At 40.4% G+C, this 14,437-nt stretch overlaps 1 protein-coding gene across 1 annotated transcript; it reads left to right on the top strand.

Moving 5' to 3' along the window:
* The first annotated feature begins 3,496 nt into the window (after positions 1–3,496).
* LOC119734987 lies at positions 3,497–9,499 on the top strand. The gene is made up of 10 exons (XM_038208656.1): positions 3,497–3,604; positions 4,325–4,502; positions 4,589–4,878; positions 5,534–5,682; positions 6,250–6,421; positions 6,672–6,800; positions 7,127–7,414; positions 7,609–7,959; positions 8,179–8,442; positions 8,914–9,499. The coding sequence occupies exons 1-10, from the start codon at positions 3,502–3,504 to the stop codon at positions 8,979–8,981; spliced, it is 1,992 nt and encodes a 663-aa protein (XP_038064584.1). The 5' UTR covers positions 3,497–3,501; the 3' UTR covers positions 8,982–9,499.
* The last annotated feature ends 4,938 nt before the right edge of the window (positions 9,500–14,437 follow it).

The raw sequence follows: 14,437 nt of genomic DNA, 5'->3' as shown, positions 1-14,437 counted from the left end.
TTGTGAAGGAAATTTTTTCTTTTTTAACTCAGGATCTGGAAAAGTTGAATTTAAGTTCACCTGGTTCGCTTGAACTTCTGGTATCCCGCCGTACACTAGTCTGTGGAATAGCCCAATGCAAGGGCGGATCCGGGGGGGGGGCCAAAGGGGGCCATGCCCCCCCCCCAAACGAAACCAATTTTTTTTTTTTTTATGTGGCGTCGCAATAAAGGCAGACAATGAGTACACCGCCATCTTTTCCTCAAAAAACATTGGTTAAAGTGGTCAGAAACTGCCTCAGATCGCACCACAGAGCATCTAGAATCCAAAAACTTTTCGGGGCCCTTAAGCGGGCCCCGAACCCCGCGCCGTAATTTTTTTGACCCACTTTTTGGGGGGACCAAAATTTTTTTGGCCCCCCCCCCAAAAAAATTTTTGTTCTGGATCCGCCCTTGGCCCCATGCACAGCAAGGGTCTATGATATGCGAGCAGATTCGGTGATTAATTATGAAAGACAAGACTGCGTTTTGACCTCGAGATTCTGACCATTTAGTAACCCGCTGTTGTATTACAAAAACATAGCATATACAAATTGACCAATCAACAGCTTAGTCCATATTTCTGATGGAAATGACGTCATGGCCGCGGAATACCACTCCGATTTGCTGGCGCGCGGTGTCGCATAAAATGTACATGCTACGATATATCAGCCGTTCACCCGTGGCTTTGCCCACGTGAATGTCTGGTCCTCGGACTAGTCAATAATTACTTCGACAAAATAACTTAAAAGCAACTCGAAAGCTTTCATCAGATTGAAGCAAATTGAAAGAGGATTATTTGTGTTTAACAAGACGTCTTCATTTGCATGTATAGTTCTTATTTATGCTAATAAATTGTTTTTAAAATGCAATAGGAGATACATGTATTGTCATTTCTACACCAATGCACTTTTTTAACGTAGGCCTATCTGACTATTGAATCCGATGAGTCAAAATATGGAAATTTTTCAAAGTACCAAAGCATTCTTTCATTTTGAATGGTTGCATTTTTGTTTTCTCGATATTCCTTTTGGTTCCACTTTCGGAGTTCAAAGTCGAGACTCAATATCATGGTTGAATTTACTTTGGTCGGCGTGTAATCATTAACTATGGGCGGAGACTCGAGGCTTGAAGAGAAATGTCTGCACGAGTTAATCATTGAGTTGGTGACGCGTTTCGTAATCCTTGCCCTTGCAACAAGCCAAAAGGGGTGAAACAAAGTTCAAACTCAAAAAATAAAAAATAATAATGCAACGCAGTTAAACTTTTTTATGCGGTCAAATTAATGGTAAAAATGGACTTCTTAAAGATTATGCTTTAGCCTCGAATCTTCGTAAAGAGTTTTAAAAAGGAGTCATAGTATTGCAGTACTATAACGTCTCTATTTATACACTATATGGTGTAATGTTTGGTAACATGTGAGGGAAGATTTCTGAATTTTCTTTTCGATTACTCGGTTTCGATTTATTCCAAAATTCTGTAAAATAGAGCTTTAAGAACATTTCCGGAAGCCTAATTGTGAATGGAAAACAGACATGAGGAAATTATATTTGAAATATCAGGTAGGCTCAGTGAAATAATTGCCTTTCTGTTACAGTAATTTGAATTGTAGATACTGACAATTGATATCACTGAATATTTATTTTGGTACACTATGCCGTGTTTGCTAAATATGCTCTTCGTCATTGATGCAAGCGACTCTCCATTCAGTCGATACAGTGATGGATTTTTGATAAACTAAAAAAAAAGAAGTGGTTATGGTTTATTTGATTTCATTTTTGTGCCAAAAGGCCGAACTGTGGTTTAATTTACAATTTTTACCTAAAAAATCGTTATACACTAAAAGAACTATATTCGTCATGATATTAAAATACGTTAAAAATTGGGAAATTACAACAACAAGTACACTAAGTAAAACAATTTCATTACGATAATCTAACAAAATTAAAAAGAAAGACAGAATAAGAAATCTACCTTTTGCTTTCATTTATGCCCCTTTTTCGAGTGAAGGTTTGGTAAACAAAAGTGCTTTGTGATTATAAGTGAAATCTGGTTTTAATTAAAGCGTGGAACAATAAATTATTTACAGGCAAATATTGAAACTTGAAATGTATGGCAGGCGGTTGTAGAAGGTACTAGATGGTACTTCATTTTGTGTTTAGAAGTAAAAATAGCCCCTGAAAAAAGGCTTTCCTTTGAAACAGATAATGCCTTTGACCCCTGCATATATGTCCGAAGTCCACACAATGGTCATTTTTTTGCTGGGTGTATAGCTCGGGGTCACCTTGTTTATTGCAGTCGTTGTCATATAAAGCAGGACTACATAGAGGAGAGAGAATCTCTACATCCGTGAAACTGTGTTGATAAGGTACGTGTCGGTTCTCACGTTGAAATATATTCACGTACGTATTATACTATAGGCCCCTAATTAGCTTTAAGAAATGATTTTGTCAGTGTAGGACTATACTAAAGCCTTTATCGTCATAATCCAGGCTGTTTTGTGCATGCTTGGGGCCAATATATAAAATACCGAACCGATATTGTTCCGTTTTGTCTTAAGCGGAATGCATCATCGAGTAAATTGCGATTTATCCAGATGAGTTACATGTAATTCCTTCACTGACTTTTTAGGCCGAGAGACAAATTGTTTACTTTCCTAAATTTGTCTTTAAGAATGAGTTTACAGTGTGAGGTTAACTGTAACTAATAAAAGAAACACACTGTTTTGTAGCCTATAGCCCATTGTTAAACAAGAAAAAACGAAGCTGTGAATACAACGGTCAAGCTTGTAATATTGTAGCGTAAGTGTCGATTGGGGGTCAGTGTCGGGACACAATGAGAACCACAGTGTCACACAAGCCCTGATGTCTCATGAAAACACTGGTTTTATTCCTCGACTTACTGGGTACAAAAACACCTTCTTTTCACATCAAAACGTGACTGAACTCAGCAAGGAAACCCGTGTAGAACAAGATTGCACCCACAAACGGGCTTTCCTGTCTCTTTGGCAGGGGCATTTGTCCCGCGGCAGTCAATGCAGAATAGCGGCCTTAATCGGCTCAACACTACACAATAGATAATGATAATGATTAACTACAAAATAAATAAGGTAATTTCTCTATTGAAAAAAAAGGTCATTTTGAAACAAGTCGATTTTATCCATTATTAATTTTGGATCCCCTCATGTAAAAGGTCTGCCGAAATATGATTGGTTTTGCAAACATATAATCCGTTTTGCTTCATGACAGAAGATACGTCGTCATAGCTTATGACTACCATGACTTAAAAGTGAAACATAATAGCCTAAACATTAGATTAGAACATTGGCTTGGTTTCGCATATCACCATTGAAAGAGAAAAAAAGTTATCCGGTAGAACAGTATCCCATGTCACTTGTCTTGTTTTTGAGCCAGTTGCGTTATTCACACTTGAACTATTATAATCAAATTGTTTTTGTCCAATCTAGCTAGGAAGATTAGTCAACATGAATGAACTGTTAACCCAGAAAGGAAATACAATGGAGATCTCCCTGATTTCGCTGCTTTTCACGTTGCTGGCATTGGTGGGAACCAGCCACTCTTACCAAAGTAAGGCCAATAAACTCAGTAAACAGTCGTAAGACATTGCGAAATCGAGTCACGTGATGTGCAACTCTTTCAAAATGCTAAGTTGCAAAATAGACTGTACACCTCAATATTGTGATAATTAATTTGCATTGCTTGCCATGCGCCCTGATGATTCTAAGTTCCATGTAGTTCACGTATACATGAAGGAGTGGCATTTCTGCGCATGTTAATAATTAAGTTTACCCTGCTTCAGAGGTCATAAGGTCAAAGATACCGTGGCCCTTCTCTGACCCTATAGACAAAATGAGCTATAGACCATTATCATGTTGCCGCCATCTTGATTTTTTCCCATTCAAATCAACGTAACCAAAGAGAGGCTGGAAGGAAAAATAGTCTGGTTCCTTTTTGCATAAAAAACATTATCATTCAGTACTGTTATTGGATACAGGTAACATGACTGAAATGGTGGCAGCATGATAAAGGTCTATTGCAGCAATTTTCGAACTCAACAATACCACATATATTTTTCCAATAATAAAAATGAAATGTGAGGATGCGTGTCCTTTATGAATTTGCTTCCCTGACTGAGTTAGTCTTATAAATCATTCGTTTCATAAAACCTAAGGGAAAAACATGCATTTAAAATGATCTTTATTGATACACATGAGATACACAAAAAGGTGAAATTGCTGGGGTTTTTTTTTAAGAATCCTGCCTTAATATTTTTTTTTGTGCTTTCAGATCATTCCACGTGTGGCCAGCAGAAAGTGTTCGTTAGCAGTGATTTGTTGATAGTAGGCGGTAAGCCAGCTCAAGTTGGCGAGTGGCCCTGGCAGGCGTTGATGATACGCGATGGGGTCGGTGTATGCGGAGCGACACTGATTGACCTGCAGTGGGTCCTGTCGGCTGCACACTGTGTGTAAGTTAGTAATTAGTGCGGTTTGCGGGTTTGCAATGTTAACTTTTTTGTATAATTACTTGAGCTATTTTTTCTATCTCTCCCAGGATTACGATTCCAAATAAACCAGAACTCTTCACCTTCAAGATGGGAACCAATTCATACAGTACCGACCCAGCGAACACACAGGTCAGAACAGCCAAAGAAATCTTCATGCATCCCGACTACGTCATCTGTGATACTGACCATGATTCGGACATAGCTCTCTTCAAGCTGGAAGAGCCGTTCAATTTGACAGACTACGTGCAGACTGTGTGCTTACCGACCACTGATATGGCGGATAAGTTCCCTGTTGGCACGCAGGTTACTGTGACAGGCTGGGGAAGTACCGAAAATTGTAAGTGCCCCCCCCCCACCAACACCACCCCCTGTCCCTCCCCAACACACCCAAGTGTGTATTTGCCTGCAATCGGGGACCCCTGTTGTCCCTCTTTTGTTTGTACCCAATAACTTTTTAGGAGGACCTCCTATTATATGTTTTGTACACATCGCCAAATTGAGGACCTTCGGGAACTGGGGGCCCTATAATTGTCCTCTATTGTTCAACGTCCCCTATGGAATGCAGAAACAAACTCACCCACCCATTCCAAAACACATTCCCGAAAAGGAGAAATTATCAATGTGATTTCAATCTAGTTTGATCCCATGCCAATCCTTAAATCAAACGTCATGCAGGTCAAGAGACCGACTGTTTTCTTCAATTTGTCCACGTGATTTTGGCTTCAACCAAAATATTGTTTTCATTGTCTGCAATGCGCGAAGAATGTCATACAGAAGGATTTAGGAGTGGAACGCTCCAAGTCTAAAATTTGACGCATGCAGCGACTAATCAAAATAGTAAGCATTTCAATAACTTATTATCTGGAACTTAAGACCACATCCATCCCACCATGAGAAACTGCTATCATTAAAATAAATTCCGTATTGGTTTCCTTTCCCTCAAAACACATTCTTCTTGGATTTCTAGTTCTTCTCTTTCGCCCATAATTCAGCCTCTCGTAGTAGCGAGGATCTGCTGGAGGTTTCGCTTCCCATAGTCGATCAGGACGACTGCAAATCCACGTACGAGAGCGAGGATGTGATCATCACTGAGAACATGCTGTGCGCTGGGGAAACCAACGGGGGCAAAGATTCCTGCGGGGTGGGTTGATCATCAAGTAAAATTATGTAATATTTACTTTGTAGCAGGAACCGCCATTTTTGATCGAGAGTGAGACAGTCCTTGCTTAGACTCTGGCGTGGATGCTGTTTGAGCAATAACCATGTACTCAAATGGGTGGATACTGTGCAATCCCTCATCAAGACTCGTTTGCCCTGATGGCAGTGTTTATATGTCGTCTTCATTTTTTTGGCTAATCCCAAAGGACCGGCCTATAGTGTTCTATTATATCTACCTTACTGACTGAGTGACTGACAGACTGATTGTCACGTGTGACGTAGACAGGTCGTAGACTGGTGAAGAGTAGGCCTACCCGGCAGTGCTATCTTATAGGACTACCCCAAAAACGCAAATGACTGGGCAACATCAGACCAATGTGCAGACAAATGCAAATGCTGTTAAGAGCAAGTTCTGAATCAATTGAAAAGAAATTGCGTGCACAGTGCACAGCCAAGTGTCTTTGTATCTATCTCACTGACTGACGGTCACTTGGCTTGACATTTGTAAAGATGTTCAATTATTGTTGAAGAACACTGCTATATTTTGTAGGGTGATAGTGGAGGACCGTTGGTCACTCAGTACGACGGCAAGTGGTTTCAGGTCGGCGTGGTCAGTTTCGGCTATGGCTGCGGTGTAGCTGGGTATCCCGGAGTTTACGTTCGACTGACAGCATTCCAAGATTGGATCGCTCCGATCTTTGATGGGGAGGACCCAGATCGTCGTAAGAAACGTCTTAAACTCGTTTGTTAACAAACTAACCACTTGCTCGTTTAAGTCGTCAATTGTGCATGTTCCGTATTTCATTTAGGAGTAGTATTGACAACTTAAAGAGCGAGTAAACGTGTGCATAAGTATAAAAAAAAAAAAAACGAAAAGGCAATCTGATTATTGTAAATGGTCAGAGGAGAAATTTCTTATGAATGATCGGATGTAAAATTAACTTCATGGACATTTGACCCTTATTCTCGCAGAGGACAGTAACTGCACCGATCGTGGTCTGTACAGATGTTACTGTGGAGGCTGTATACCATATGATGCAAAGTGCGATGGAGTCAAAGATTGCTTGTCTAACAGCGACGAAGCGCCGTATTCCCGTTGTGGTATGTATATGAGCTATATGTCTTTGCACAGTCACGGGTTGATCCAAAGCAGACCTTTTTAATTGCGAATTTCTTGCGGATGACGTGGTCTTGTTTTGTGTATTGGCGCTTTTTTCATTGTTGAGGAAAGTCACAACTTTTGTTACTTAGCTTAAATAAAAACACGTGATGAGTTTTCCATGCTGCGATCACGTACGTTTTTAATGTGAGACAATTATTGATGGCTTCCCTTAAAAAAACTTAGTACATTTTGTCATCAGCTTAATGCCTCAAATAATTGAAATGTTGAGCTTCATCCAACTGTTTTTTCCGTCTTGGTTAAACAGATTTCCCAATCAGCATCTTCGATCGAATCGACACGTTAAAACCGGGCTCGGTTTATTTCAAGATTCCAAACGAGGACGTCAGTCAAAAAGAATTCGTCCTGAATGAGAACGACTGCGCAGCCCTTTGCCTTGCGTCCGGTATCTGTGTGGCATTTGATGTTAGGCGTAGGGATCTGGGAGGCTACGAATGTGATATGGCTGGCCCAGGATTCAAACTGGTGGAGGAGTTCCATTCCAGTTGGTTTCCCGGTTATGCTGCTGATCATTACGAGCTTGGAAAGCTGAAGGGTAAGTTTGAAAAATGGCTGGCTCCATTTTGTAGTTAACACGTTCACCCCCTTACTCAAATTAATGTTCCTCATGTATGGTGATTCTGTGCGGAGTATTATACTACTTTATATTCTATGCCGTTGAAGATGTACTGTACACAGTGTCAGTATTAGTATTGGAGGTAACACCATTGTTTTGTTTTTTTGAGGTAGATCCTGAGCCAGTCATGCACATCAGCAGTCATCATGGCTTCATCGGATACCCCGTACAGCTCCCTGACCCTACCGATATGTCCGGTGTCTACGAGTTTGTCTGGAACATCGAGCCGAGAGATCAAGTCAACTCCATCACATTCCGCTTCACTGGCATCCACACGGACGAAACGCTCCACTCACTCCTCCCTTGCTCTAATTATCTGACGGTGGGCGATGAGGACGCTATGTGCTTGGCTCTGTACCAAGGCTGGGATTCCTTCACAGTGGTGGTGGATTCTCCACGAACCAGCGTCAAGTTGAACACCAACAATGTTGGCAAGAATGGATTCTTGGCCGAGTATACTACAGGTACGTATGGGGGAACAAACGAACACATACACATATGACATGTTCCGTAGTTGTGGGGACTACACGAGTTGTACTATGCACCACTGCAATGAACTTGATTAGGCCGGTTGTGATTTTGATGGACCAAGACAAGTTGAAAGTATAGCTCTTCAATATTCAAGAAGTAATTATTGTTTAAGAATTTCAGACTAATGCAATTAATAACGTTTATTAATACAGGCACCCGGGAGCCGGGCGCAGTGACCACAGGCACCCGAGAGCCGGACGCAGTGACCACAGGCACCCGAGAGCCGGACGCAGTGACCACAGGCATCCGGGAGCCGTACGGGTACGAAGACTTGAAGAATGAGCGGAACATGATGCGAGCAGCCGTGATAGGTGTCAGCGTTGTCGCTGGTGTTGCTGTCATGTGTCTGATAGTAATGGCATACTTACTGTTCACTAAACGAGGAGTTAAGGCTAGGGACACTCAAGACCCCAACGGTAAGTGAGTGGGCAACTGAGTGGAGCTGCTAATAGAATTTATTGCTTCGCACATAATGTGTTGAAGATGGTATGTCACCCAGAAAATAAATGCTCAAAGCGAATCGCTATAATTTCGATTAGCATGAATACTATTACTAGATAAAAGTTCCTCAGTGAACCCTTGCACATACAAACAAATCTCAGCCCACGATGAATTTACGCATCAAAGAAGTGTCATATTCTGAATAAGGAGCTGGTCATCCGCTCCTGAACCAAATAGGCTATTTTAACGAAGCATATATCTTTTTTGTGTGGTAGGCTACATGATGGAAACCAGATAGGCCTATTGCTCAGCGGAAAATTCTAAGGGTTAAGGCAACATGAAAAATTACTCTTTAATGTAGGCTACATACCTACTTAGCCCAAGTATCACTATAACTTTATATGCGTCTATATATCTTTTCATTTCTGTATTCTTTTATCTTACAGCATTCCCCGTTCATCCGATCGCGCAACCAGCAACCAACAATGGGCAGGATAACCTCGCTTTAGAATGACAACCAGTAACAACTTGCGAACGCCTCTAGTCAATAGAGCTTGATCAGGGTACGCCATCTTGATAATTAAAGCGAGGCATACAACACTAAAAAACATGGCGGCAGAAATAGTGTGTGCGGTGTGTGGCTCTTGCAAAGTTACAACAGATCGATGGATAGCTCAAATTCTCCGAAACATCAACATTCCCGTCTTATTGTATTTCGAAGAATAAAGAATCTTATAAATACAAAGCCCAAAATCTGGGGCCTAACTGAAGTTTCCGTACCCGTATTTTACCGTATAGCCATCGCTGTCAGATCAGAGAAACGATCAAGACTTTCTATTTTCACCATCCGCGGCTTTTTCTGAGCTGAAATTGCGCCTGTTTAGTAGTACTTACATAAGGGGGCTATCCGCGAATTGTAATTCGCACAGGACCTGTCATTTTCCAGAAATAACAGGGAAATTGGCGCCCGATGCGCGTAGTATGCGGGAACGTGAACAATTTCTCTTTGACTTCCATACGTTAGCGCACTGTACCCTGACTCGTTTAATTGCAAAATGACACGAGCCCTTCGCGATACCCGTCTATTTGTTGAACAGACGGGTGTCGATACCAGGGTACAGCGCACGACCGAAATTTTCCACTCGTTCATTCTACGCGTATCAAACTCAAGAACGGAAACTTCAGTTCAGCCACTGGTTTTGGGTTTTATATGGCTTTCTTCAAGATACAGTAAGATGTGACCGACATATAGAATGTTGATTGATGTTTCGGGGAATTTAAGCTATAGATATAGTCCTCGCCCGAACTTGCTTGTCCACACTGGAAATTGCGCCATCAAGAGACGGCAAGAAGGGGTAGTTTTTGAAGTTCGAATTATTGTAAAACGGTGTGTGTTATTTACAAAGATTCTGAAACATTTATATTTGTGTGATACCACGAAAAAGATCCCTCCCAGGTAACCACTAGGCGGCGTTCTGTGTGGAACAAAAAAAAATCAAATCGACACATGAATCAAAATAAAATCGATTAAATCGCAGTAAATGAAATCAATAACTTTGTCAAGTGCAACAACTGAAATGCATCGGATTTTTTCTTTTGATCATAACACTTAATCCATAATAAGTTCTTTTTTTTCGTTTCCATAGACTAGAGTAGGCCTATTTGAAAGTTGTATAATTTAAATGGTAACTTGAAAATACATGTACTTAAACGGTGTGTTATTAGACATAGGCTCTTCAGCGAAAATTTAAGCGGTCTGTTTTAAAACATAGCTAGTACTGACTAGCTACATGTAGGGCCTAGGTTTTGGTTTGTAAAAGATATTACAAATTAAGGTACAGTGAAATGCCGCTATAACGAACACAGCTATAACGAATATTTGGCTAATATATGTATTACGAACATATCGGGCCCTTTGGCTCCCACAATTGTTTTCGTTTTTGATGAAAGAACGCACACCTTTTTCTGTCATCCGTGGACAGAACTTTAAAACGGTGGTTGTGTTTAAAATTCCGTTACTTGAAAAGTACTAGAGTGATTTGAATGGTTCTTGTACACAAAGAAAGCTTATGAATTGGGCTTTCATATCCAAGGTTTTGAAAGTGCTACATGCAGAACTTCACTTAAACAACAGTCCCAACATTTGGGTTTTTGGTTTTTTTAATCACCCTGTAAATGTTGTGGGCAGTTTGGACGTTAAGACCTTTTTGATTTGTTGTGAGAGTCAAAATAACCAAACCGACAGATTAAGATCATTTTATGCCTTTGTTCGTACGTCAGTAAATACATCCATTGAATAATTGCCAAGCGTGGATGATAATTCCAATTAATGGACAGTGTTGAATGCCGTGAATAAGATCACAAGAGCGTCGATACTTGCCGTAGGTGCACAATCACGCTCACTAGATACTTTTTCCTCAGGAAATAATGAAATACATGTACTAAGCAGACTTTTCAATATTACAACTTTTTGTTATTTTTAATAATCAAGATGAGTTGCTTAATGTACAACAGCAAAACGGGTATCAATTTCACTGGCGTTAGGCGTAGAGTAGTGTCTTTGTATGGAGGTATACCATTTTGCAAAATCGGTAGAAATTTTTATATGTGTGAAAATACTGAAATAGCATTTTGATTGAATTTGTAAACCATGTTACTATTTTGAAACATGTTACATTCCACCAGTCCCAACTTATAACTTGAGACCAGGTGCGGTTCTAGAGCCTATATTTTAGGGAGGCTAACATAGATGGATCCAAAAATGTTTGCAGGGAGGCGTGCTGAAATGTAGAATTTTTTTCTCCCCGACACTTAGGTCTCCCAAAATCAATGGGGGGGGGGGGGATTTTCAATGTGGAGCGCTGATAATATCCTACAACCATGCACACTATATTAATGTATAGTTTACAAATCCCCCCTTCTCATTACAATTTTTTTTTGGGGGGGGGGGGGGGCATTCGCAATTGCTACTACACATGTACCGTGTTTTTATGCAATATTTTTTTTTGGGGGGGGGGGGCCTAGACAACAATTCCCGCCTGGTTGAGACTGCAAGTTGGGACCAACAACTGCACTGTACATTACCATTTTATGGTGATTATGGCAAAAACAAGTTATACTTGATATTAACTTCCAAATGCTGGGAAACTTGGTATTTAAAGGCTCTTTTTAATATTTACACGGTTCTACCTCATTAAATATAAACAATTTAACAACCTTAATTTATTTTTTATTTTCTCAACTAATGCCTGGTTGCCTATCATGTCCCAATTATGAAATTCCAAAACTTAGCAAACCCATATTCGTAAAAGTACCCTTGTGTTTAAGCACTTATTCCTAATTCCAATACAATTCAGAAGCTCCTAAATATTCAGTAATCAAGGGGCACTTTCTTCGTTGTATAAACAGACACGAGGCATGCTAGACTGAATAGTTACAGTACTAAATCCATCGAAACACTGCAAAGTGGGATGCTAAAAGTTGGGAAGAGAATAAGGCTACATGCAGTTCTGTTTATGTTCAATGTATATTATGCAGATTGTTAACATTTTCCATTGTAAAGTTGTAACCATGACAATGCACCAAAAGCCAATACCATGGATCTACCATTAAATTTCCCGTGAACAGAAAACAGTTCGAACTAAAGCAAAAACAGGTGTTCAGCCAAAACATTGTCTCAAAAATTGTCCAAACTGTAGTTGAAGACCTAACAGACGTAAGGTCTTCAACTTAAGTTTTAAAAAACCAGATTTTTTGATGTTGGGTTTAGTGACAAATAATCTATGGATGGCAAGTCAAAACTACAGACTTTTTTTCCCTCACAGTAGTGCAAAACCTTTTTCCACATGAAGTAGGCTGCAATTAACATACTGTGATGATAATACTGTGATGCAAATCACGTAATCCTACAACCCCAACTCCATTTTCACAAACATCTTGACATTGTGATCCTCAATAAGATCCAGTACTTTCGTTGCCTGTTCCTTGTCAAGTGGCGCATGTTCCTGCATCTCTTGAACATATCTTATCCACACGCAGTTGGCGCAACCGCTCTCGCAGCAGGTTTCTGGGTCTGGCGGTTGGGGAGTGGGTGACCTTGATTTGTCCCCAGTGGAAGTAGCATTGTGTTGATTTTGTGGAGTCTCAGTTGAGTTGTTAGTGGAGTTTATTGTGTCACTATCCAGTGGCTGATCTGTTAGTTGCTGATCCACAACACCTGAACTACTGTTTGGTGGTTGACTAATCTGCTTAATAGAACCTGTTGATACATTTCTCTTTTGACCTTTTGAAGGTATTTGTTGATATGCTTTCAACTTGGTGGTTGATAACATCAAGTTAGATTGCACATTCTCATTGCCTATACCATGTAAAGTTACATCCACTAATTTAATTGATGTTGGCATTGCACATGTAGACACTTTAGTGGAGAGAGATCTTGTTTGCTGCACGGAGGCATTTTCTGCTGAAGTGGGCTTTATTCTGCTCCCCCATCTTGCTTTTGCTGATTGTGACATATCCACAGCTTTCTCTTGTGTGGAATCTGTGGATGTGTTGGTTGATTGGGGCCAGATTTTCAACTTCTTGTTTGCCTGGTTAATTGGTGTTTGTGCATCCAAAACATGAGCACAACCGCAGAGACGTTTTGGCCAGGCTAGAGGCTGCCTGCTCCATCTGATGCCTTGAAAGTGTTGCATTTAATTATGAATCGAATCTGTGTCCGTAAGAGAAAAAAAACAGAGTGCCTCGTCATGCTCGTTCAACTAGAACAGGGGATGAACCAATTTGAAACATGAATTGAATGGTAATGAATGAATTTAATTGAATATGTCATACATAGTCCCAAATTTTGGGATTTATAGTTGTTGGGCGCAACCGGTCAATCTGTGCTGTCGGTCGATCGCGTTGTACAAACTACAATGGGTCAATTCTGTAGGATATCCTGGACTCAGGCTTTGGACCTTTAAAAAAAAAATCCTCCAGAGCCGTGAATTAGAAAGAAAATGTGTTCGACTGGTGGCAGTGGGATCGACCGATCGCATAATGATCGACCAAATAGCGCAGCGCGATTGACCGATCGCGCAGATCGACCGATCGCGCCCAACATGACGATGAAGATGATGAAACCAACTACCTGAACTAACCAAACTGAAAAAGCAAATCACAACAAACAACAACAAGCTAAATGACCCCACCTTTCTCGAAATTCGATACCGGTCCACAGAATAACACACTCAGTAAAACATTTGAAAAATGATAAAAACCCTCAATTATCAGATTATGCACTGAACTCAGGACCAATGTCAAATTCACACACTGCTTTGTTGACATGGACAAAATCAACAGTGAAACTTATCTAGCGCCCTCCAGAGTCGGTTACTTTTTACAGGCGAGGATCGATAGGCGGCGCGCCAACCCAAAAGTCTCGTGCTTCACCTGGTGGCGCGCCAACGGCATACAGTGGCTAGCCATAAGGCCGTAAGGTTGCATGATTTCTATTTTCTTATATGGGCGAGTGATGTATTGTTGAATGATATAACCAAAAACGTAAACCGTAAATATATGGCAGACGGCAATCATGATTTCAAAACTTCTGATATTTGAATTTCAATAGAACAGTATGAATTTGCACAGAAAAAAAAGATCTCTCTGAAAAAAAGTGAAATGTTTCCACGGATACCACAATATCTTCGTGAACATGTGTTTGGAAGGGCATTTCAATGAAAATACGCCCCATCTTGCATCGTCATGATTGTATCCTAAGCATATGGGACGTATTTTCAATTGAAATGCCCCAATAGATGACCCCGTGATCGCATAGATCATAATACAGATCAGTGGTATCCATGAAATGGTGTGTGGGGATAAGCAGCTCATTTTCCTTGGGGTGTTACTGTTACCTTTTCATCAAAGAAAACTTTCAAAAAGTCAACAATTGGCATCAACATGAAAACTTTGATCAGTGAAAATGCA

Source organism: Patiria miniata, unplaced genomic scaffold (genome assembly GCF_015706575.1).
Source record: "Patiria miniata isolate m_02_andy unplaced genomic scaffold, ASM1570657v1 HiC_scaffold_28, whole genome shotgun sequence".
NCBI classification, from domain to species: domain Eukaryota; kingdom Metazoa; phylum Echinodermata; class Asteroidea; order Valvatida; family Asterinidae; genus Patiria; species Patiria miniata.
The sequence above is the reverse complement of the archived record's forward strand: the minus strand, read 5'-3'. Positions and strand labels throughout refer to the sequence as shown.